Source organism: Triturus cristatus, chromosome 8 (genome assembly GCF_964204655.1).
Source record: "Triturus cristatus chromosome 8, aTriCri1.1, whole genome shotgun sequence".
Classification (NCBI taxonomy): Eukaryota; Metazoa; Chordata; class Amphibia; order Caudata; family Salamandridae; genus Triturus; species Triturus cristatus.
Window position 1 is genome coordinate 1,113,102,514 of NC_140591.1, and position 26,186 is coordinate 1,113,128,699.

The 26,186-nt window shown below is 46.3% G+C and overlaps 2 protein-coding genes across 5 annotated transcripts in view; one reads left to right on the forward strand and one right to left on the reverse strand.

Annotated features, from left to right (window-relative positions):
* LOC146805453 (granulocyte-macrophage colony-stimulating factor receptor subunit alpha-like) overlaps window positions 1–26,186 on the forward strand; it is a 331,580-nt gene that overhangs the window by 297,954 nt on the left and 7,440 nt on the right. For all 4 annotated transcript variants that reach the window (XM_085622681.1, XM_085622682.1, XM_085622683.1 and 1 more), the window contains one exon: window positions 24,117–24,207. In XM_085622681.1, the coding sequence (XP_085478807.1) occupies window positions 24,117–24,207 (91 nt within the window). The remainder of the gene's footprint in view (window positions 1–24,116; window positions 24,208–26,186) is intronic.
* Window positions 12,512–18,773, reverse strand: LOC146805454 (uncharacterized). The gene is made up of 3 exons (XM_085620666.1): window positions 18,347–18,773; window positions 17,674–18,056; window positions 12,512–12,730 (listed from the first exon to the last, which is right to left on the reverse strand). Exons 1-3 carry the CDS (start codon window positions 18,771–18,773, stop codon window positions 12,512–12,514), a joined length of 1,029 nt encoding a protein of 342 aa, XP_085476792.1.

Here is a 26,186-nt window from a genome sequence, read left to right on the forward strand (position 1 = left end):
CATTGGGTCCCCAAGAGGTGGGTCTCGTGGAGCAGCAGCATATCAGGTGCGTGGTGCTGGGTGTATTTTAGGGCCTCCGCACGCTTGATGCCGTCTAGTAGTCTGTTCACATTCCAGGATAGAACGTGGAGGGACTTACCCGTGGCGGTCGTTTGTCCAGTGGCTGGTATGCGGAGCGAATTGGTCAAAGGGCGCTGGGCCCCGAAGGGGCTGGTACACTTCAATGCAAATGCGCAATCGCAGTTTGTGCCTTGTGTTGTGCATTATTGCGGTGTCAGCGTGGTAATCAAATGTCAAGGTGCTGTGAACATAAAGAAATAAAGAAAGGAAACCATGGCAAATTCAAACCTAAAACTACACAGAGGACAACGGTCCCCACCCTTCCCGCCCTACCTCCCCCCACCCAATACTTCCAGAACTGAAGCATCTGTCGCCCTAAAGAAGAGAGAGAAAATAACAACAACAACAAGCTAAACTGAAACGCTTCGCTGGGAACTGCGTGGTGGTGGTGGACCCCTCCACGATATCGTATATGATAGTGTCATTGGCGTGCCTCTGAGTTCTGTGTTTCCGTGGGATGTATCTCCTCCTCTCATCCAATCGGAACCTCTTAGATCTGTGCTTCTGTGCCTCTGGCTGATTCCCTAGAGTGTAGGGTTCCTGGAAAGATTGGAGACTGAAGCCGCCGGGCCAAGATGCAGTACGTCCGCAGAGCTTTCTCGACTTCGATCCGGTGAGGTTGGAGGGCCCGCCTCGGTTTTGGATCCATGGGCAACCGAGCCAGGTGACTAAGAGGTCCCACTACATGACCCTCGGCCCCTGCGTGACTGTGTGCGCCTCCTTTGCTGCTTAGGAGAGAGTGGGCCAATCTTCTGTGATCTGGACGGCCCGGTCAAGGATGCAGAGCGGACTCGAAGTTAGCCAGGTCCATGCAGATTGTGGGGACTCAAAAAAGAGCAACTTGTTTTGGAAGAGAACCCGGAGATGAGCCAGGAAGAGGAGCCTGTATTGGAGGCCCAGATCGCAAAGTTTCTGCTTAACCTCTGTATATGAGCATCGTTGAGCCTGAACCTCCCTAGTATAGTCCTGAAAAAGCATTGGTTCTTGAACTTCAAGGTACACTGGGCCCGGACTACATTCAGGATGGCGTCTCTGTCCTTAAAGTTTAAGTTCCTAGCGATGATAGGACGGTGTGGGGCACCAGGAGGCGGTTAAGGGGCAAGAGACAGGTGGGCACGCTCACTAGCGAACCATGTTGATAGTGCTTCTTTGGACATCCAAGAGCTTAGCCAGGTTTCCACAAAGGCAGCTGTTTGGCCTTGCTCGACCCCCTCCGGGAACCCCACCAGGTGGAGGTTGTTACTGCGCAACCGGTTTTCGGCATCTTCAGCCATTCAGTGCAGCTCTTTAGTATGCGTTTGCAGGTGGGATACCGGTTCCTTTTGTCGACTGAGTTCATCCTCAACTGTGGAAATGCGGGATTCCGCTTCTGAAATACGGGCTGTGGTGTTGCACAGGTCCTGGCGAATAAAGGCCATGTCCACCCGGACCTCGCCGATCTTGCCTTCCACGGAGGCCTGCGAGGCACCGATGGCTGCAGGATTGTCACTAGATCAGTCCGCGGGAGGGAGGAATTCTCAAGTACCCCTTCCGCCGGACCCCGATCAATTGTAGTATATTGGTCCATTTTAGTTTGAGTTTGGGCAGTGGATGACTTAGGGGCATAGTCTCTCCCCATCGTAGGTGCTGAAAGGGCATTGTTTCCGCTCAGATGGTGGTGCATCAAAACACAGAGGCGGAGGTGGAGGGAGTTCCACACCCCCTCCACAAAGTGATGTGGGTGCAGTGGTGCCCCAGGGGGCGTCTCGGGAACCCGGCCGTTGACAGTCGCCCAAATGCTGGACTGAATGCAGTAGTGCAGGGGTTCGTCGTGGGCGAGTGTTTTTCCTCCTCCCCACGGAACCGTGCACCCACCAGTCGTTGGACCTAGTCAGGCAGTGCAGGGGGCCCACAGAAGGCCACCACTGCGCAACCTTGCAGCCGAACCTTCCACCCAAGGAGTTCCAGGCGTCGCGCTCCCACCAGGGTCTCTGCAGCAGCCGGGCGAAGCCCACTCCAGCCCAGGCGGCCCACCTGCGCATCACGTCCTCACCTCAGTTGGGACAGCAGGAGGTCCGATCTTAGAGGGTCCCCCAGGGCTCAGTGTGCTCCCCCTGCACCGTATGCAAGGCCTCCCCAGGGGTCTAGGGGTAACATGTACTTGCAGGGTACAGCCAGGCAACAGGGGTGATCCAGGTCCCGCAATCAACTCCGTTTCTCACAATTTCCCCTGCGTGTGCTTGTCAGTTCACTCTGGGGGTTCGGTTGGCAGGTCACCTCAATGTGGGGCTCAGGGCCCAGGATCCAGGCCGCATACAAAAGTGGGAAGGAGGTCTCCAAGCGTGGCCTAGTCCAGAGCCCCAGGGGTCCGGGCCCAGTGCCGCGAGGTGACCGAGTTGGGCGTGCCCTGGGGGGTGGGCGTTAAACCAAGTGGTGGCTGAAGATAGAGGTGGGAGGGAACCTCTTCCGAGGCTCCCGCTGCATGACCCAGGCAGCCGTTTCGCCCCACTACTAGCGCGTCGTAAAGCAAACCTTGAAACTATAGCCGAAGCCACACCAAGCCGGGGAGGATATCCAGGGGCCGGCCTCAGCACCTCCTCCCCACCGGGACGAACAGCGGGTGTCTCCCGTGCACCCGGGGTCCGTATGGAGCGCTCTCACTGGGCCGCAGGTGGTCACAGAAGGCAGCACCCTGCCCAAGTCCCGCAGGACCAGGCCTGAACCCGAGACGCTCCTCGCCTGCAGATTACAGCATTCCAGAGGAGAGAGAGGCCCAAGGCGCGAGATGGCAGCCGATCCTCCAGCCCTCGTCCCGCCTGCCAGCCAGGTGGTGTCCGTGCAGTGCAGGCTCCTGCCGCAGCCCCGGAAACCCAGTAGGGGTAAGAGAGGGCTCACTTCAGGCCACACAGCAGGACATCTCTCTCCGTGCCGCTCAGAAGTAGGGTTGTCTAGGGACCTTGTCACTCCACCTTTCCCCCTCCTCCAGGTGGTCTCACCTGACACCCAGGCAGGGAACCGCAGCACACAGGGGGCCTCAGTCCTCAGCAAGGTGTTTCGTCCGCAGGTCCCATCGCGTCCGGTACAGGCTACAGCCCCGAGGCCCGGCTGGCGGATGCCGCCATCTTGGGATCTGTGTGTCTCGGGGATCCGGGCGCAGGGCCGGGTATTTCTTCTCATGGTGCAGTGTTTCTCGCCACAGGTGTGCCGTACGGATTATGGCGAAGTGCTGATGTTGCGTTAGGGGGATGGATGGCAGCCGATGGTGGCGGATTATGAAGCGAATGACGGAGGGGTCCAGAGCACTTTTAGAGTGCGACTGCCATCTTGATGCTTCAAGCCACGCCCCCATCAATAGTAGATATTTCAATGTAAAAAATTAGGCAACAAAAATTCAGACAGTAGATTAAGTTATTCAATTTTGCATGTATTCAAGCAGTGCTTTAAGATAGATCCACTGGGCTCATTGTAGAGCCTTTAAGGTAGTTTCTCTTGAGTTAAACTGTGGACTTTGATAAAGCAGTACTTAACGTGTCCCTATGACTCAGTACCTTGATGTGGGACCATGCTGCTCTGATTAAGAGTGTGCTCTGGCTCAGCCCAAGGCGGGGCTGGAGTAGGTTGAGGCTGGTGCTGGCGGCCTCAGTCACTGGGCCCATGTCTTTGCAGAGCTACAAAGAGGTACGGGTTATGTTGGTGGACCGGGATCATGGGGCTCGTGTTCTTCGCCTAAGGAGCAGTTGAGCTGCTGCATGGATCCCTGCCAACAGTGGCGTTGAGGCAACTTATTGGCAGTACCGGCAGGCATCGGTTATGGGGCCTGCGCTTTCGGGAAACAGCAGGGCAGAGGTTAGCAGGCAGCAGCGCAGCTCAGTCAGGAAGAGCAGCAATCCCTTGGAACAGTCAAGCACAGCAAGACGGCAATCCTTCATCACAGCAGCCTTTACTCCAGTGTAGTTTCTTTCAGGTCCAGTAGTGTACTCATTTGATAGGATCAGAGCCCTTATACTTATACTCGAAGGTGCCTTTGATGTAGGGGTGATTTCAATAGAGCCTTCTGAAGTGCACAAGGGCCCCTTTCAGCACAACCCTGGCTCCAGACTATCAGTAGGTGGTATATCAGCAGTTTGTGTGAGGGCAGGACGCAACCTATTCAGATGTAAGTGTGAACCACCTCTCCTGCTCCCTGCCCAGGAAGGCTATCAGTATGTAGATGTATCCCCTGTCACACCCAGCCCTTCCTGTGTTGTGGCTGTCTAGCAAGTATGCACAAAGTGTAGTTTTCACCCAGGCCAAACGTGGATAGAGACAAGCTGCAGTCACACAGAGAATAGTTAAGAGCAGACAAATGTCCGCTTTCTAAAAGTGGCATTTACAAAAATGTTATAATAAATCCAACTTTATCATTAAAGAGGATTTATCATCACTGTTCCAACCATACCAAAGATAATTAAGCTAATCCTCTCTGCTCAGGAATTACCACTTAAAGATGTATACGGAAATTGCCAATGCTAGCCTATGAGAGGGGTAGGTCTCACAGCAGTGAAAAACGAATTTAGGTGTTTGTCATTGTCAGAACATGTAAAGCATACAAGTAAATGTCCTGCCTTTTAGTTACACAGGACCCTGCCCCTAGGGTCAAGTAGGGCCTACCTTAGGGGTGACTGAGGGGCACTAAAATGGAAGATTGAGGCTTGGCAAGTGGTTTTAAATGGCAAGTCGCAGTGGCAGTAAACTGCACACACACGCCCTGCAATGGCAGGCCTGAGACAGATTGGAGAAGATTACAGGTGTGGGGGGCACAATAAGTACTGCAGGCCCACTAGTAGGAGTGGGGCCCAGGAGCCCTGACTTCAGGGGGCCTGTGTAGTTGTTTGTGAATGTCATATTTCCCTTTGTAGTTAGCAGTAAAATAAAACACTCTTTTTTCACAAAAATAAGTATTTGGCTGGACAATAATTTCTGGCTGCAGCTGCGTGTGTGTTGAGTTGTGAGCCTGTGTTCACCCCCTGTATCCATCTCCTCACTGAGGGAGACTTAGACTGTTCGAAGTGCGCCAATCCTGAGAGTCAAGTGCTGAAGGCGTACTTGGCCGAGTTGTTCAGGATCCACAGTAGGTCAGGCCCCGGGACATCAGGAGTAAAAGGCCTCAAACCCCATGATTGAGCACAATGACCTCTGATTGGCCCATGGCCCTCTGAACAGGGTTCTGACATCAACTAGTTTGCCTTTTCATCACTGTGTTTACTGATTGAGATAATGAGTCACCCTGTAACATGCCTGTTTCTATTCAACTTTAATTTCTCACTATTCATTTTTGATACAAGCCTCTCTTTCTCTCAATCTGTCTCTCTCTCCACAGTGAGTGCTCTGGTGAATAATGTTATTAGGCCATGGGTGTTGATGCTACTTTTTATAGGGTACAAGACCTGAGCGCATGCTCCTTCTGGCTGTCTTAGATGGAAGTGCCACATACGTCCTCTAAAGGGCAGTGAAAGGCAGCTGCTTCATGATCATAAACCCTGGGTATGGAAAGGGGCCTACCCTGGGAAAGGACATGCCTGGTAGAAGTTCCCCAGGGCTGGCACTGGACCCAGCGGTAGCCTTGACGTTGGACAGTAGGACCAATCCGTTCCATTAGGGGCTGTTATAGATGTGTATTAATTGCATGAATGCTTATGTGCTAAATTTCCCAAAAACGGTTCTGGGGGGTTGGGAGTGCTTAATTCTCTTGAAAGTGATCCCCCAATGTCCTCTGTTGGAGTGCAGCACATTCCCATTTGGGGACCCCAAACCCACAGTAAAAGAGAGTTGGCGCATGGTACACATGCCTGTGCTGAATGAGGTGCGGAGGTAAAGTAAAGGTGAAGCAGTTCACTGGGGTCACGTTCTGATTTGAATGCTTATTATCATAAGTCATCTATGAATAGTCATTTTGTGCCTTTTTTGGCCAGATCACTCATCGCCTTATTAGTGATTCTTTTTCACGTTATTAAATGGAAGTTGTTGTTTGAGCAACATTCCTCAGTTCTCTACCTTTGTGCTTTCAAGCACAGCTATATGTCTCTGGTTTATGCTGACCTAAGTGCCCACTATGGATAGGCAGGACTCTTTCTTCATCTCATTCTTTATCTGCAGGATTTCATGGAGAAGTTAGCTTTTGTGTGAGACAAAACGCTGATGCACTAAATTAAGCTGGAATGAGTCTAGCACAGATACCTGCTGAAGAGCCCCAATTGCGTGGCGCGGATAACATATACATGCTCCCTGATGGCAACTTGGGGGTAGATTTCCAAACATTTATCGCTCGGTTAGTGACACAAAAGTGACGCTAACCAGCACAAAATATTTTTGGGGAATTTACTTTTAGGGCACTGTCCACCGCAAAACAAGTTTTGCACTGAAAAGCACCCTAAAAGTAGCGCGAAGCACTACTTTGCGTTGCTTAGCACCAAGTGGGGGGGGGGGGCGTTACATTGGTGGTACATGGGCAATCCCATACAACCACCGATGCTTTTTGATGCAAAACCCTGTCTACAAAGAATTGTAGACAGGGTTTAGTGCCAAAAGTCAACACCACTTCAAAGGAGGTACTAACAGGAGAAATGTTTTTATTTCTCCTTTCTTTTCCGACTTTGCATGTGTGCGGCACTGTGCAGCACACATACAAAGTGGGAACATCTTTTAAACCTGTCTAGGCATAGTATCTTGCACCCTTCCTGTACAAAACCTTTGCTAGACACATGCTAGCACCCTAGCGCTATGGCCCTAAGGTGTGTGTTTGACGCTTGGCAGCTGAAATCAGTGCCGGTGCAAGGGAGAGGGGAGTAGAGAGCCATGGGGCATATTAACAAGGCGGCGATATGAAATTACCGCCGCTTTTGCGTCCGTTTTCGGGCAAAAAGCGGCGATACTTTCATCGCCTTATCAGCAAAGACACGCTATCGCGTGTCTTGCTGACTTAGCGCACGTTTGCAGCACGCCTCCGATCGCATCGCTAATGAGATACAAAGGAGGCGTGCCTGACAAGGCTCCCTTGGGAAAATATCGCGAAGGCAGCTTCGCGATATTAACAAGGGAGGGTAGCGATTTTTAAAATCGCGTTAAGTATGCCTTAACGCAGGAATTTAACGTCTGTTAAATTCCTGACTAAGGCATACTTAACATGGGGGGTGGATTTTGTGGCTAAGACCACAGGCCCTATCATCTAGGATATCGCCGTTTTCCACCATGGAAAACGGCGATATCCCAACTATCTCTGGAATTTTTATCGCCTCGGCGATGCGTGTTGTTAACAACGCGCAAACCGGGCGATAAATTCCAGAGATAGCCGGCGATAAATATGCAAGTGCTAAGCGCTCTTTGCGATATTTATCGCCGGCCCTTGTTAATATGCCCCCATATCTCTGAAGATATGGCATTCTCCTGCTCCCTCCCTGTCACGCAACGCTGTGCAGCCTCTTTGGGTGCTGCGCCGCATTGCGTTGCGTGTATTTTTAAAAAATCTTGTTCTTTTGTGTGGGTTCTGCTACAAAGGGCAGCTCTTTAGAATCGCAATTCATGCTGAGCTTTCCTTTCCCAGTGGGTATTTGCCTCTGAGGAAAGTATGAAACACTGACACTTATGTGTGATGTGGCTCACTAGTAACAATGATATGTTTACTTATTACTGTAACATTTGGTATAGTGCACCAATACTCAGTGAATAACATCAGCTCCAAAATAATGTGCATAACTTGTTATGCATTGAAATATCCTGTCTCTGCAGACTCGCTGGCTACTTGTTCCTTAAAAGAGATATTTCCCTCTCTTAGAGCAATAAATAAAAAAAGCCTGATATATGTGTACGTGGGGATTCTTTTAGTGGAAACCCAGGTATAAAGTAAAGGATCACTCTCCAGAGTAGGAGGGAGGGAGATGTGGGGGTGGCGCAGGCTGGATGGTGGGGCTATGACCAGGTGAAGCCCGTCATCAAGAGGGTTACAGAATCTAGCCTTACTCCCCAGGCATAGTATCTTTCTCACTATAGAAAAAACAGGCAGTTTACCCTGAAATCCATCAATCAAGACTAATAGCTTATTAGGCCACTTGGGACATCAGGGCAACTAAGGGGCATATTTACAAAGAAATGTCAGCGCACGGAGCTGCGCCAAATTCGGCAGCGCCGCTCTCCGAAATTCGAAAAACGCAGGGATGCAGCTTATTTAAAACAGTACAGGTCACTCCTGTGTTTTCCCTGCAGTGGCGCTATCGTTAGCTGCCTAGCGCCAATGCAGGCAAACTTGCGCCATAGTGCAAGGGTGCCTGCGTTGCAGGGAATGATTGTTTATGTGCAGGAAGGTGTCCCTTCCTGCACATAAACAATTCATAATGGCGATTTGTTACTTCTATGTCTGCTGCAGAATGCAACACACATACAAGTAGCAAATTATCATTATTTCATGATCGTTTATGTGCAGGAAGGGACACCTTCCTGCACATTAACAATCCTTAATGGGGTTTTGCTCTTTCTATGTGTGCTGCAGAATTCAGCACACATAGAAAAAGCAAAAACAAGCATTGGCATAGCCAATAGGTCTCGCCTTTGGGACCTTATAAGTGTTTAGCCATGCAACAGTTGCATAACTAAATACTTATAGGGTCCCAAAAGCGAGACCAATTGGCTATGCCACGCGGCCGTGCGGCCGCGAAAGTGATCGCGATCAAACATCAAAGCGGCCGTGCGGCCGCGAAAGTGAAAGTAATCGCGGTAAAAGCGACGCGCGCTCCCGCGCACATGCACTGTAGCTCTAGGCTGGCCTGGTAGCACTTTTTGGAGCCCTCTCAATAAGTCTCGCCAGACCAGCGCATGCGCTGGGTCAGGCGAGACCTAATGAGGAGAAATAAAAGTATTTCTCCTCAATTCATCATTCTAACGCCTGCTCTTGCATGGTGTTAGTTTTGGGCGCTGCCTCTGATTTACAGATCCTTGTAAATCTGGAGAAGTGTCAAAAAGCAATTGGTGTTGTGGTGGAACGCCCACAGCAATACCTATTGCACGCCCCTTTCACGCTAAGTGATGCGTGTAAAGGGGCTGTATTTACAAGCCAGCGTTAAGCCTCAAAAAGTGGTTTAACAATGCTTTGTAAACATGAAGAAGGGTATAGTGCCCCCAGAACGTTGCTAAACGTGACTTTCTTTGGGCACTATCCCCTTGTAAATATACTCTTAAGAGTTCCTTGTAACAAGTATTGCCGTTGTCTCTAAAACAACAGGAGCCAGACAGCACTGCTGACTAACGGAATTTTGATATACCTCATTTTAGCCTTTGATGTTAAGTGGCAGTGAAGTTGAACAGTCAGGGCTTACTCTTGAAGGTTTGTTGTGGTGTGACATATTTAATTAATCCAGGACACGTATAGCATACAATAATTATATTGTACATGCAGGCATATGTCTTCGTGATAAAATCTTCAGGACTTATAAGTCAAGCACGTTGGATTCATACCAGCTCAGTACTCTCTGATACAGAGAGCAGTAGCTCATTTGAGCCCCACAATATTTAGAGGTCCAGATTACCTCAATCTGACCCTGATTCCTTTCTAGTTAATTAGAAAGTCTTTCCTTTCCATTCTGGTTATTTCTCAGGTTATTGATGTGAGGGGGTGAAAACTCTACTCTAGCAACAACCACAATTCTTGTCAGGGTGAATCACAAAAGTCACTAAATTAACCTGTGCTTAACCCTGGGTAGCTTGGCACAAAAGCAGTCAGGTTTAACTTAGACACAATGTGTAAAGTAGTTATGCAGCACACAAGCAGTAATAAAATGAAAACACAAAACAAGAAAAATCCCAAACCAATTTAGAAAAATATAGTAAACTATGATAAATAAAATGATACCAGAACAAAATATGACATGTAATTTCAAAGCGTTAGGTAGATATAGCACCTAAAATTTCAGTTTGACCACGATGGAGCGTGGGCCGGATAGAGAGACCATATGAGATAGAGGGAATTCTCACTCATCTTAAATCTGGCTCCCCCTCTGACCCTGCCCCTCCTACTGCTCTTTTCAAAATTAGGAAAACTATCTTATCAGCTCTGGTCGAACTTATTAATGCCTCGTTTCACACAGGTATTGTTCCTCCCCTGTGGAAAAAGGCAATGGTTAGGGCCTTGTTGAAAAAGCCCAACCTAAATTTGGAAGATTGGTCGAACTACAGACCCATATCTCTACTCCCCAGTGTCTGTAAAATTGCAGAGAAGCATGTCAACTCTGTGCTATCTAGCTTCCTTGAAACAACGCCTTGCTGCATTCTTCGCAGACCGGCTTTAGGGCAAAACAGGGCACCGAGACCGCTCTTTTGTCGGTGGTGGAGGAAGCCAGGAAGATCTTAGATAATGGAGGCTGCGCTGCAATCTTACTAGACCTCAGCGCAGCCTTCGATACTGTGAACCACTCACTCCTGATTAAACATCTCCAAGACATTGGGGTCAGGGGTGCTGTACTGAAATGGCTCAGCTCTTTCTTGGAAGGCAGAGTCTTCTCCGTTTTTGCAGATGACTGCATCTCTGACCCAGTACCGCTTTCGTGTGGAGTCCCCCAGGGCTCAGCACTAAGCCCCACTTTGTTCAGCGTCTACCTGAGTTCACTGGCGAGCATTGTTACCCCGTTTGGGGTGCACATTGTCACCTATGCAGATGATACTCAGCTAGTCGTCTCCTTGAACAATGATGACAAATCAGGAGGGGCTCTCACGGTATGTCTGGAGAGAGTGGCTAACTGGATGGAGGCATCCTTCCTGAAGCTTAATGGAGCAAAAACGGAGGTTATGTTTCTCGGTAAAGCAACATCTATAACCGTTGAATCTTGGTGGCCGGTTAGCCTTGGACCCCCACCTACCCCTAAATAAACCATTAAAAGTTTAGGAATCGTGCCAGATACCAATCTTGACCTTAAGGAACAGGCACGAAAAGTTGCAGGTACCTGTTACGGTCTTCTGCGGATGATCAGGAGGATTCTCCCCCTGCTCCCTTTTTTGGCTAGAGGAATACTGGTACAGGCACTTATACTGTCTAGGTTGGACTATGCAAATTCCATTTACCTTGGAGCCCCGCTGTCTACTACTAAAGTCTTGCAGACTGTACAAAATTGTGCAGCTCGACTTTTGCTGAATATTCCGAAACGTTTATCAGCTAGATCGGCACTCTCCTCATTACACTGGCTCCCCATTCAGGACAGGATTAAATTTAAAGCTATGTGTATCATACAAAAATCTTTGACTTGGAAAGGTTCTATGTTTATTGAGGCCATGATGCACCCTTATCAACTCAAAGAACTTTAAGATCAGAGGGCAAATATTTGTTGACAGTTCCTAGAGTAAAACGCACCAGATGTGGAGGCCGTAGGTTCTCCTACTGTGGGGCGAATCTCTGGAACATGGCCCCCCTGCATATCCGGTCTCAAATCAACCATGTTCTTTTTCGTAAACAGCTAAAAACCCTACTTTTCCCATGAATTATTATTGATGACTAGAGTGTCCGTTAGCGCGGGGATGCCTCTGGGTAACCAGGCGCTTTACAAATGTTCTTTCATTCATTCATTCATTCATTCATTCATATTAGCCGTGCTGAAAAAGTTACCTTCTCAAAGTCCCGCGCAATGAGTTCAGTTTGCGGTGGAGAAGGCTGGGAGGAGCAGGGAGAGGGCCGAGGATGGTCATCACTGTAGCATGAAGAGCCGGCCTGGTGTCACGGATCTTTGGTGCCTTACCGGGAAAATCAAGTTGGGCGTCACAGATGGTCATTGCTGGTGCTTAGTGTTGGCGGTCACTGCTGGCTGTAGTTGCTGTAACATGAAGTGCAGATCTCGCATTGCCAGTAGTCGCTGGCGGTAGCTGTAGCTCAAAGAGTCAGGCTCACCGGAGCTTTGTGTTCGCGGTCATCGTGGGTGGCAGAGTCTCAGCATCAATGGGCCCGTTTGCGGTTGCAAAGAGCCCAATGCGTCTGGGTTTCTCCCTTTCATGAAGAGGAGTGTACTTTGATGCCAGTCAAGGGTCCAGGCCCTGGGGAGCCACATCTTTGGATACAGGGACTCACTCTAGCAGAGGCCAACAGTGTTCAGGTAAGTCCAGTTGCAGGTTCTTACGGGTCAAGTGCAGAAGGTCAGCTGGGCAGGTGCAGGGATCCCTCTGTAGTTTGTTGTGTCCCTGTAGATCAGTACAGGAGGTCAGCCAACTGACCCTTGCCGTCACACAGCTTACCCTGGGATGAAGGGAGCAGGTCAAGTCTTCCTTCTCAGAGATCAGTGCAGGCCTCAAGCGGCTGCAGGACAGTCCTCTGGGGACAAGGTAGGCCTCAAGCAGCAGGGCAGTCCTCTGGTGAACAAGGAAGGCCACAAGCAGAAGGGCACTCCTCTGGGGAATAAGGGAGGGCTCAAGCAGCTGGACAGTCCTTTTGGTATAAAAGCAGTCGTTCCTCTTGTAATGTCCGCAGGTCGAGGAATGTACTGAAGAGAAGCTCTGGAAGTCCAATATTTATATCTGGTGCTAGTATTTGAAGTGGGGGGATTCCCTTTTCTACGCCCACATCTAGTTCTGGAAAGTTCCAAGAAGTCTTGACAGGTGACAAAGGGATGGTGATAGGTTTCTTTATCTGTGCCAGAGGCAAGCCCTTTGAAGTGTAAGGATGGCAGAGAACCGCTCTGCCCCCAACAATTTAGGCAGGATGGCGCATCCTGTCTACATTCAGTCCCCTTGATCTCATTATCTGGCACGAATAAGCAAATCCTAGCAGAGCCATTCCCAGTCATGTGTTCAGGATGCTGGCAGAAGGCAACACTGCTTAGGACAAGATAATGCCAGCTTTCTAAAAGTGTAGTTTTCAGAATTGTGGCTTAAAATCCAACTTTACCATTAAAGAGGATTTTAAATCACATTTGAGTATAAAAACATATTTCTATCTACTCCCAATCAAAAGTTAGCACTTATTAAATGTAATAAGGTAACCTCATGTTAGTCAATGGGAGAGATAGGCTTTACAGTAGTGAAAAACAACTTTAGGAGTCTTTTTCACTCTCTTAGTACATGCAAAACTTAAGCACACATGTTCTATTTTTTAAATACAATGCACATTGTCCTATGACCCTTTATGGCATGTCCTTGGGGTGACTTATAAGTGTTACGAAGAAAGTTTGGGTCTGGCAAAAGGTTTATTTTGCCAGGTCAAAATGGATGTTCAAAAATGCACAACAGACTGCAGTGGCAGGCCTGAGAAGTGTTTTAAAAGGCTACCTTAGTAGGCGGCACAATAAATGCTACAGCCCACTAGTAGCATTTAATTTACAGGCCCTGGGTACATGAAGTACCATTTACTAGGAACTTATAACTAAACTAAATGTGCCAATTAAGTGTAAACCAATTTTACCATGTTTTGGGAAGAAAGTACAAGCACTTTGCACTGGTTGGCAGTGGTAAAGTGAGCAGAGTCCTAAACTCGCCAAAAATGAATTCACCATACAGGAGGAGTGAAGACAAATGATTTGGGGGAGTACCACGCCAAGGATATTAGGTTTAACAATATCACAAGAGCCTTGTTGAATTAATAGGATTATTGGAGCAGATTGCAACTGACAGAGGGCGCCCTCAAATTCTTGTTTCACTCATACTGTCTTTTGATGCATTACCATTGTTCTCCAGTAACAATTAAAGGCATGTTTCATTTGTTACTGGGGTACAATGGAGTGCTACAAATTAGTTTGTCATTTATTCAGACATCATAAAATCACAAGGTTTTGCAAATCACAATGTGGGTTTGCAACAATACGAGTGCGTGCCTTGGCTTGACATTGGGATTGTTGTCGTCCCCCCACTGATACTCACACTTACATTTTGTGATACTTGCCCTCACAAAATGTAAGTAGAACGTTACTACTTTGCAAATAGTTACCATCTGCTCTCGTCATTTCGTAACCATTTAGTGCTCTGTAACCACAGAGTGTTAAGAAAACATTGATCATATTCTTGTGAAATGCAAGGAAAAGGGAACACACCTTCACTATCACTTTCACCTGACGATTGCTACTTGCAATGCCAATTGCAATTCACACTGAATTTTTGTATGCTGCATTTTCTTTTTTGTCCTCCTGAAGCCTGCCACTTTGTGCTGCCATGGTTTGGGATGACAATAAATATTTTGTAAATCAGGCCCCCGGTTACTGAATTGGTTCAGTGCCATTGGCCTATGTCGATTCTTCTTTCTAGGCTGCTTTTTATTGCTTCAATTGCATTAATACACATGTAAATCTTCTCTGTATTGTTAATTATATTGGGTAAAGTAGTTATTTAGTTTTAATCACTTGGGTTATTTGTCATGTTGATACATATACCAGTTATTTCCAACTGCCTATAATTCACCATAATCCTTTTCATCAGTACTCTTTTCCTACTTTGATGCTGAAAGTCCATGCTAATGGCAGAAGAAGGTGCACCATATAAATACATATATCATACTACAACCTATCATGAGAGCTCTTCTTTCAACTACGTGTGTTGCTTTACAGACCTTGTATTTCCTTTACAAGAGATTGGCCTAGCATTCTAACTTCTCCCTATTATACACTAATGCTCCTGCCTGCTCTGCTTTCTACCTCATCTGACCATCATCACCTACTGATGTTCTGAAATCAATAACCACACATACACCACCCACCACCCATACTGGAAAGTGGCAACTACTACTAGTATGTTCTCCATTTTCCTTACTTTTTTTTCCAATGGTATTTTTCCTTACCCATTAGATGCTGTCTTCTTTTTCTATCTCCTTCTCTGGTCTTTAGCGTTACAGTGTGTTCTTCTCTTTTCTTTTATATTGCTTTTTATGGGGATTGTATTAATCATCTCACCACTGCACATCCCACAGCTCCTGTGTTGTCCCTACTGTGTGCCCATGTTTTTCCATCAGGTTCCCCCCATGACTTTATTTTCTGTTCTACGTGTCGCCGCCCTACTTTCACCACTTGTGTGACTTTTGCATGGGTACCACCACCTAGCTTTCTATTAATCATTTAAAATCTGGTTACCCTCTCTGTCCTATACCTCTTCCAACATTATTTACAGTCACTTATACCCTGTAGATCCTACTTCCATAGACACTGCTATCTCTACTAGTCTTCCATGTCTAAATGCCTTTGTTACCCATTTCTACTAATCATAGATGTTTGAATGTATTGGTATTTTCTTCCCCCCCCCCACATTTTTAATTATACATAAACAAGGCACTTTGGGCCTCATGTAGGTAGCCAAATACCGGTCGGTAACGGCCGATTTTCGGTAAATATGCCGTTACCGACCGGTATTCAGACAAGTGAGATGTAGGAGTCCAAAAACCACTTTTCGGTAAATATGAGGCGGTAAATACCGATTCATATTTACCGAATTCCAAAATACCGAATCAGATTTACCGAATACACAATTAACGAATCGGTAAATATGAAGTGGTAAATATGAAGTGGTAAAAATTAAAATGACATGTAGGAGCACTCGGTAATTAAGAAATCCAAGAAAATCGGTAAATAAGAGTCGGTAATTAACACGGATTGAAAGCAGGTGGTAACCATCAACAGTGCAGATAAGCAATCCCAAAATGCAACAGCGTGGACAACATGGCCGCTATGTACGTCATTGCAAGGCGCCTACGTCTACAGGCAGCAGGACTGAGGGTTTGGCGACGGGAGGAACGCATCTACAGACAGCGCATCACACTATTCCAGCTGACTGATGCAGAGATACATGAGAGGTACAGGCTACACCCCGAAACCATCATGGACTTAATCAGGGACCTTCACCCACTCCTGGACCAGCCAATAAGAAGGGCGCACGCCATACCCCCACATGTGCAGGTGCTCTGCAGCCTACATCTGCTGGCATCCGGCAGTTATCAGGTGGTGACAGCTGCGGTGGGTGGGGTATCCCAGAGTTGCCTGTCACGTTTCTTCATGAAGTTCCTGGATGCCATGATGCAGAGAATGCACCACTACATAAGCTTCCCAAACACACAGGCTGCACTGCAGAAAACAAAAACAGACTTTTATCACATGGCACAGTTCCCCCATGTCATCGGCTGTATTGATGGTACACACATCCCAATCTGTCCACCAGCTGACACAGAGCACATCTACAGGAACAGGAAGTCCACCCACTCCATCAATGTACAGGTGATCTGTGATGCAGGGAACATCATCACAGATATTGTTGCAAAGTTTCCTGGGAGCACCCACGACTCTTACATCTTCCAGAATAGTGGGATCTACACACGACTGAGTGCCGGAGAATTCGGAGAGGGATACCTGCTAGGTAAGTAACAGTGACGCCCCTTGAAACCTGCAAATCATAGTGTATAGAGGCATGTTACTGATGGTTCCCTTTTACTCATCTAGGCGACAGTGCATATGCATGCCGGTCATTCATCCTCACTCCCTACCTACACCCAGCAACCCAGAGTGAGAGACGATACAACGTGGCACACAAAACAACACGCAATGTGGTGGAGCGCACGTTTGGACTACTGAAGAGCAGGTTCCGCTGCCTGCACAAGAGCGGAGGCGCACGCCAGTACAAACCCATCACCTGCTGCAAGATTATTGCCACTTGTGCAATGCTGCACAACCTTGCCACGAAAAAAGGTACAGATGTGGAACTAACATATTTTGAGGACAACGAGGATGAGTCAGGCCAGCCAGAGGGCAACGCAGCTAGAGTGCCAACTGCAATCGATGGGAGAGAGAGACGGGCAGAGATCACATGCAACTATTTCTGAGTAAGTGAGGGGACACAGCGAGTTGTGAGAAGTCATGACGTAGTTTTAATGTGGCACCACGCCATGAACACATGAACAAGCCAATCTGGCAATATCCCATCTATACAAGGAGTAAGTCCAGGGTTACGTCACCCAATGGGAAGTGGCTAAGCAGGGCTACATCAATGTTTGCGCATACGCGCTGCAGTGGTGGATTGCACGGCCTGTGCATCCTCACTAGAGCCAACCCCAAGCCGCCTGCTGCTCCTGCGTGCTTCTGGGACGGGGGGTGTGATGCTGCTCCTGCTGCTGGTGTCGATGCTCTCCGCAGCATCCCCTGCAGCAGTTGTCGATGCCTGACTAGTCAATAGCACCCCTAATGCACTTGTCACCTGCACCATCCCCCGAGACAGGTCGCTGCAGCACTGTGTTAGGCCCTCCTGCATCGTCACAGAGCGCCGGCACAGTAGAGAAGTCGCAGTTGCCAGACGGTTGAGTGCCCTGCTGGTAGTGTCCCTTCTCTGGCGTTCCCGGCGCCGTGCTTCGATGTCAGCATCTAATTTGCTGCACAACTGCTGGATTGACTGGGACATGTCCCGAATGCCCGCAGCCATGCCTCTAATGTTATTGTCCATGTTGACTAATGTTGTCTTCATCACCCGCATGTGCCTCTGGACTGACATGACTGCCTTTGATTGCAGGCGCTGTTGCTTCAACATTTGGCCCTCGAGACCCAAGAAGACACCATGGCCGTCAATGGGTGCTGGTGGACTCTGGACACGCGACCTGCGGCGCCCTCTTGCTCCCGTCTGTGCTGCCTGTGAGGTGTGGGGCACAGTGGCATGGCTCCCTTCCTGGGGCCTGGTGCGGTCTTCTGGGCCCATGCTGTCGTCTGACGAGGTGTCTAAGGCTCGTAGCCTGGCTGCTGGACGCCTCCTCATTCTCACACCTGCAAGCGGAGATGTGGCCGGTGAATCGAACATGAGTGGCGATGCTGGCTCTGGTTGAGGTGATGCTGGCTCTCGGTGAGGTGATGCTGGCTCTGGGTGCGGCGAGGCTGGCTGTGTTGGTGGTGCGGCTGCCAGTGGGCCTGCTCCCTGGTCTGAACTTGTGCTGGCTAGAGGTGATATTTGTGGCCGGTGTGCCGTCTCTCCTGCAGCATGCCCTGTCCTGCATGATGTCACATCTGTGGACAGAAATACAACATTGGCTCAGTGTACCCGAAGGGCTGCATTGCAAGCGTCACCATAAATCATTTCACATTCCAAAATGTCCTCTGTCTCCTTGTGCCTCGAGTGCGTGACATGCCTTGTTGCCCTGTAACATTTACGTCATGGTTAGTGTTACCCTGACTACATCTCCCGGAATGCATTGCCTGTCTGCACTGACACGTGTGGACTGCAGTGTGATTCTCGTTTCACAATGGGGGATGTGGGATAGGGGTGGGGGGGCTACATTGCTGTGCTTTCGTCTTACCTTGGTGTGTTGCGGCTCTGGCAGAGCTGTCGGCGTCCCCGAGGCCCACGACGCTCTCTTGCTCGATTGTGGCCGCCACCAGCTCCTCCAGTTCGGTGAGGGCAGGTGCCCTGTTGGTTCCACCTCCGGTCTGGCTGGCCTCCTTCTGGATGTCGCCCATCTTCCTCTTGGTTACAATCCTCAGGTCATACCAGCGCTTTTTGAGGACCTCAATGTCCCTGTGGGTCACTCCCACAGCATTGACCTGCGCCTGGATGGCCAGCCATATGTTGCGCTTTTCAGCCTCAGGCACTTGCAGGGACTGCCTTCCAAACAGCTTCTGGTGCTGCTTCACCACCTCCTCCACCAGCACCTGGAGTTCCTTGGGGCTAAATTTCAGCTTCCTCCTCCTTTCCCCTCCGTCTCTCTGTGTTCTCTGGCTGGACATGCTGTTCGTTTTCCCGCTCGCACAGGCAACGGCTCCCTGCCTCTCCTCTGCACTCAAAGCCTCTCCAGGGTCGGCTAATTATGTACACCTGCCTGGGTGTGGCCACTTCCTGGTTGGGTGGGCTGTCGTTGCACAGGATTAGCTGTTTCGTCAAGTCAGGTGATTTTATTTACCGAATCCGTACATACCGATTCGGTATTTTCCGATTCGGTAAATACCACCTCGGTATTTTCCGAATCGGTAAATACCACCTCGGTATTTACCGATTCGGTGAATTCCGATTCGTGATTACCGAATGTTACCGAATCGGTAACTGTTACCGAATTTTTACCTACATCTAACTTACCGATTCTAATTTACCGATTCGGTACGGCTCGGTATTTAAGAACCGGTAAAATTTATTTACCTACATGAGGCCCTTTATAACATACTCAGGCATGAAACATGGACTGGTACATCATATACAAGCAAATTAACATTATGTATTCAGATGAGGAGTATGTATTGGAATTTATAAAGTGCAAACCTAGCTATGAAGCAATGGAGACCTGTACATTGCTTTAGGTGTCGGGAGACCATCTACAAGAATGTGTACATCAAGAGGGCATTAAACAAATACATTGTTCACACATTTAAGACACAGGGAAATTAATTGATTTCCACAGAATCACACGATGTTGAGTCTAGTGTCAAGGCCAGGATTCAATCCTTGGTTCCAAGGTTCCAAAGGCTACATCTCCTCCCATAGATCCACAACTATCACGTCTACTTTGAGTCATATTCATTCTAGCTCTTTCACTTCATCCTACATGCATCCTCATTCCTCTACTGCTAACTTCCTTCTCCTAGAAAAAAGATATTGGAAGAAGACAAAATCGTTCTCTGACTTTACATCTCCCTCAGCCCTTAATGGCGTCTGTGTTTTTTCACCAACTCTATTTCCAAGAAATGTAGTTTCTCTGTTGCTTCTCACCCACCATTGCCCATCAATATATTTAACCAGCATCCACCTCCATGCCCCTTGCTCATTCACTTTAGGGTCGCCACACTGGATTTACCTGGTTGTCCTTCTTTTCTCTTCTTTCCTTTGCTCTTTAACTCTACCTGTGCCATGTTTTTTTCAACATTCCCCCATCACCGTGCCCCTTATTTGCTCCATCTTTGGAACCTCAACTGACCACTTCTCACTGGTGCCAATTCAACTTCCTCTGCTCCGAGTCCTCTCTCATGCACCACTCATCTCTCCTATTTGCTCCTTCATCGATTGTCTTTATTCTTGCACCATTTTGGCTCACAAATTTCTGGATTCCGTTTCGAAGCTCTCCATTAGCTACTTAAACCCAGGAAACTTGCATCCTATCTCTGTGTCTCCTCTCTTTTGCTACATCTTTCTTTGTCACTCCTTTCCCATCTATATTATGTTTTTCACCCTCTCTCCTCTAGCCAAATTATTGCTCTATTGGTTTCACTGTATCCTAGCACTCCAAACCTTTTTTCTTACTTATACTTGATAGCCTCTCTTATGTTTTGAAAATTATTTACACTAATTGTTTTCATTTTCTTCTTTCTGTGGCATGTCTTTGATTGCATCATGCACAACCAATCAGTGATACTCTGGTTCCCTTTGTGGTCAATAATTCTCTTCTTTCTGGCTGCAGTATGGCCTGCCACTATCTTCTATCTGTTTTCTTTTAAACCCCTTCTTCCTCCATCTGACATCAACTTTTCCTGTTTAGATGTCATTACATCTGTGCAAACAATCAAAATCTGTCAACTCCTTTGTAAATGTTTCCTAGAACAGTTGCCTCTCAGCCAGCTACACCGAAATGACCCCTAATCCTGACCACATCCACCTGCATAAAACTAAGGGGTATATGTCCAAGCCCCTATCGCCACTGGGACGTCACTTTTTAGGATGTTACTGTGGCGATAGAGGCTTCGCCTTATTTCCAAGGCAGCATTAAGCCACTTGTAAATAAGGCCCCCTTTCACGCTATGCTTAGCGTAAAAGGGGAGGGCAATGGGTGTTGCTGTGGGGGTTCCACCTCAACACCCATTGGTTCTGACGCTGCCTCCTATTTACAAGGGAGGTGTAAATAGGAGGCAGTGCCAGAATTAAGACCAGGGAAAACCTGGTCTTACCCTGGTGCAACAAGGAGAAATGTTAACTTTCTCCTCGTTTTTGCTGTATTCATGTGAGCTGCGTTGTGCATTAAGCAGCACACATAGAAGTTACAAAGTGGCATTTAAAGATTGATTATGTGCAGGAGGGGGGCCTTCCTGTACATAAACAATCTTCCCCTGAATGCAGACACCCTTGCACTGTGGTGCAACGGTGCCTGTGTTGGCTCTAGGCTGCTAAACTTAGCACCAGCACATGGGGGAATGCAGGGATACACCTTATTCTTGTGAATATGGTGCAGCCCTGCGTTTCAGAAATCAAAAGACACACAATTCCCGTGCTCTCCATGCCACTGGAATCAAGCTATCCTGGCTGAAGAGGGGTGAAACTCCCAAACCGGTCCTAGGATGCTTGTTTCCAGTCCCGGGAGGACCTGGCTTGGCAGTTCGGGCTGGACTGTTCCCATGAGGCACAGGGACAAGAATGATTTGCATATGGCTGGGTTCAAACTGGAATGGCTTGGTGAACAAAAAAACGATGGATTTAGGCCCAGATCTCTGTATTGGCATGAATGTATGACATTGTTCTGCATTCTGTCCATCAACTGTTGTTTTTGCATTTGTCACCCCGAGTGGGACGGGTATGCCCAGACGTGGGTCCCGTGCTCTCCATGCCACTGGAATCAAGCTATCCTGGCTGAAGAGTGGTGAAACCCCGAAACCGGTCCTAGGATGCTTGTTTCCAGTCATGGAGGACCTGGCTTGGCAGTTCGGGCTGGACTGTTCCCATGAGGCACAGGGTCAAGACTGATTTGCATATGGCTGGATTCAAACTGGAATGGCATGGTGAGCAAAAAAACAATGGATTTAGGCCAAGATCTCTGTACTGGGGCGAATGTATGACATTGTTCTGCATTCTGTCCATCAACTGTTGTCTTTGCATTTGTCAACCCGAGAGGGATGGGTATGCCCACACGTGGGTCCCGTGCTCTCCATGCCACTGGAATCAAGCTATCCTTGCTGAAGAGGGGTGAAACCCTGAAACCGGTCCAAGGATGCTTGTTTCCAGTCCAGGGAGGACCTGGCTTGGCAGTTTGGGCTGGACTGTTCCCATGAGGCACAGGGTCAAGACTGATTTGTATATGGCTGGGTTCAAACTGGAATGGCAAGGTATACAAGTTACAAAACTCCATTTAAAGATTGTTTCGAAGAAGTCCTGCACATAAACAAACTTCCCTGCAACGCAGGCAAGCTTGCACTATGGTGCAAGAGTGCCTGTGTGGGCGCTAAGCAGCTAAATTAGCACCAGCTCAGGGGGAAATACAGGGCTGCACCATATTGCTGTAAATATGGTGCAGCCCTGCGTTTCAGAAGTGGCGGAGCGTGGGATTACGCCAAGGAGGCTAATGCCGTGCTCCGCCACTTCCTTGTAAATATGCCCCTAAAATTCATGTCTTCACCATTTCTCATTTTCCAGTCATGATGGCCCCTTTCCTACACACCTTACTGCAATCAAGATTATTGTCATACTTATTCTACTCTGTTTTCTCCTCGCTTTACTTGTGCATTTTCACCAACTAATTTGAGTTCAGTGAATTCCCTAAAACGTGTAGTATTCTCACATTCTTTTCTACTTACCTCTCACTCCCTACTCCCCATTACATCTCCGTCGATGTATGATTTCCTGCTTGTGCCACTGATCCCTTCTATCTGCTTTCAATTCCTCCTTCTGAAAAATGCCATGGTCTTCTGACATTTCTCTCCTCCTTATTTTTCCTTTAAAATTCAATAATGACGTCAGATGCTTTAGTGCTCCATCCACATCGCTGCTATCCTACACTGTCATGCAGTCTGTGGCTGTTCTTTAACATTATATAAAATGCAACACAGTTTGTTTTGAACACATTATACAACGTTAGGAGCCTAACAGCAGGGTCTTTGATGAAGAATGAGCTAATAATTCATTTTCTCATGTAGTGTTCTGTGATCAAACTGTTTTGTGGTCAGGTGTGGGAAGGAATCCAACTTACCCTCAACATTACTGACAGCATTTGAGCAACACCTATATGACGTCACACAGGACTTAAAAGCAATCACAAATAAATCTAGAGACAGTAATTGTGGTTTTCACAAACAGTTTAGTTAGTGCGGGTGTCTTACATTTAATACATATAATATAGATTATATTTGTAAATCCCCCTATATACAGTTGAATCTGCCAAAAGATTGTGATCAGAAGCTTCGATTCAATCTATTAACTTATCGATTCATTTGTCACTTATTTATCACTGGAATTGTTTCTGTACTTATATTGAGTGAATGAGTATTAAAAAATTGCAAATGATATTGTTTCAGTTTTCTTTGTCTTTTGCTGTCATATATAAAAATGTGTTTACCTTAAGCCTACAGCTCAGAAACATTTATTTATGAGATATCAACCTTTTGCCTCGAAGACGTGACATTGCAGTATAAAAGCATTGAAATACCTATTGCCATGATCTTAAGACTTAATACATTCTTCAATTATTTAATTCTGATTGTACGCGACTAAATGAAAACTAAAAAACAAAAATATCTCAGATAACACATCATACAGTGCACAAAATGGCAACGGTACTTTCCTGTGCAGCTGCAGCATGTTTATTGGGCCAGGACGCAAGTGAACTACCTTCTCATTGGTTGAATTCAGCCTGGGATTAGTAGCCTTAATCAGTGCTACAGCCAGCCAATCAGAAGGCCTCTGCTTTACCTTGGGACTTGGGAGGCACTGACATTCCTTGAAGGGGCCATCACCTAGCCCCATGCCCTTGAGCCCCAGTCCTGGTCGGCACAAAGCCACAAAGGACCCATGATGGATATGTGCGCAGAGAATTTATGAAGACATCTGTATTTGTGTTGTTTACTTCACTATTCACATATTGGGTAATATTAATAGTCCTAGGCCATGTGGTGGTGAATATGCTCACTGAAAGCATTGGAAAAAAACAGGTATGGCAGTAGTAGATAAAGTATATGGAGGAAGGTAGGTATTCAATGTTTGTAGTAGTCTGCAACAAGCATTAGAAATCTTTTTATTGTTACCATGATGTTATTTATTGAAACAGTTTGAAAAGGAAACTATGTGAAGTAGACTTGAAACAAAACATTGAAGTAAATTGAAAGTGACGATGCCACATGCTACATTCAGTGACTACACCTTCTAAATCTGTTTCACTTCTTCAGGTATCGGTTACAACAGAAATTGTTTCCACCAATCCCAGACCCCAAAAATGGATTCAAAGATCTTATTCAGTTTTATGATAAGGAATTTCAGGTATGCTATACTGATTGTGCCTCTTCTTCAAGCTGCATTAAAACCCAGTGCTGAACAAATAAAATCTAAAAAAACTAAAGCTGAAGGAGCGTTAAGAATGACTAATACATTGACATTGGCTATGCTACAAACTTAAACAAAACAGGACATAGTCACCTAATCTTAATTCTCACTCATTCAATGCTATAAATAATGTATAGATTTAAAAAAATAACACTTCTAAGCAACATTATCCTAAAGATATTTCAAAGTCCTCCTTAAATACCCATCCACACATACCATTAAATATGTGCAATACATTTAAATGGATAGTTTGGTCTTCTGTACATCATTATCTATCATATATTCATGCTCGCATCCAAACAGCAGGTTTCACCTACCTCTATTCTCATCCTCATATTCAAAATGTTACTCAGTGTCAAAAATGTCACTTTTTGATGCACAGCGCATTACATTTTTTCACAAAACATTATTTAAATGAAATTCACATTTCATTTCTACATACAGAGTGGTACAATTTTATGCCGACAAATTAAAATCATATAATTAAGCCAGATCTTAAACTGCTTATGCCACAGTGACCTTTACAACAGTACTGTGACACACCCTAAACAAAAAACAAAAATAATCCTTGCTCATAAATTACAGTGAGTTACACAGATTTTAAAAGTAAAATAATACATGCAGACCATTACAATATATAATAAGACTGTGTCATAGATACATTATATCTGACTATTGATCAGTTTATTAGTATTATTTGGACGCCAATTTACACCTTTTACAACATTAACCATTACAACAACCAAAATTAAATAATCATGCCTCATCAAACAATGCATATCTAATATAGAAAATAAAGAAAATTGAAATTCATATTTCTCATCCAATTGCATGTTACTGACACTGTAATATGGCTGGGCATTAAGCTTGAATGCTTATGTCATTGGTGAAATGTAAGGATGAAGGCTTTTGAATTTCCTGTCTTTTTATATTTTGTTGAATCTTAACACATCTTCAACTTTAATTGTTTTAAAGAGTTTCAATGTCTTTTTGGAATGTTTATAAAAGTGTGATCTGCTGGTTCGTATACTGATACTATATGATTGTCTGATGTTAACTTAGTAATTTTTTTACCAGATTGTAATGTTCATAAACATTAACTGACATTGCATTCTTCTTCAAACAGTACCTTTGAAAAAGGCTGGTTTTTTTCATTATGATGTGGTGTGTCAGTTACTATTCATAAACATTTGCAGTAGTCATTGGTTTAGAATGACCACTCACAATGTAGCTTAAATTAATTGGCTGTGTGTTATCATACTATTGAGCCAGTCACGTGACTTATGGGAATCAGTGTCTCACAGCTTATTTCTGAAGTGTTTTTTCCCAAAAAAATGAATTTCTTCTCTTCATTAGAAGTTTGCAAAGGATGTCCCAACATGTTTTGTGTCATTGCTCCTATGTGTTGGATTTTGGATTATTCATTGATCTTTTGAGCCAACAGTAGGCTAAGTGGTGTAACTTGGAGAACAGTCTTGGAGAACCTCATTATGACTGCACACGTTGGTGACTTCAGTTTCAGCAGTCCCAATCAATTTAGCATGCATTTCAACACGCAATACTTCTTCCGAGGAGAGTTATTTGCTTAACACATATAGGAAATGCTGAACTGGTGTGTATCCTGCTCATCCCCAATCATACTGTCTATACTTTTTTTTCACCTACAGGCTCTTTTAAGAGCCAACATTTTGTCACAATCAAATAAAAAAATTATGTTCCCTTTTTTGCATTTGGTGTTTAGATTTTTTTTTTTTAAATCAAAGATTCAATTTGTGCGAACACTAGACACACATAGAAAAGACTATGGCTACTGTTCATACATCTCATCTATTTTTAAACAAGCAGGTGGCTAAAGGAAGTGCCAAAAATGGGTTGAGAAGCAGAAAGGTCAACACTAAAGAGCAAAAAAGGGACAT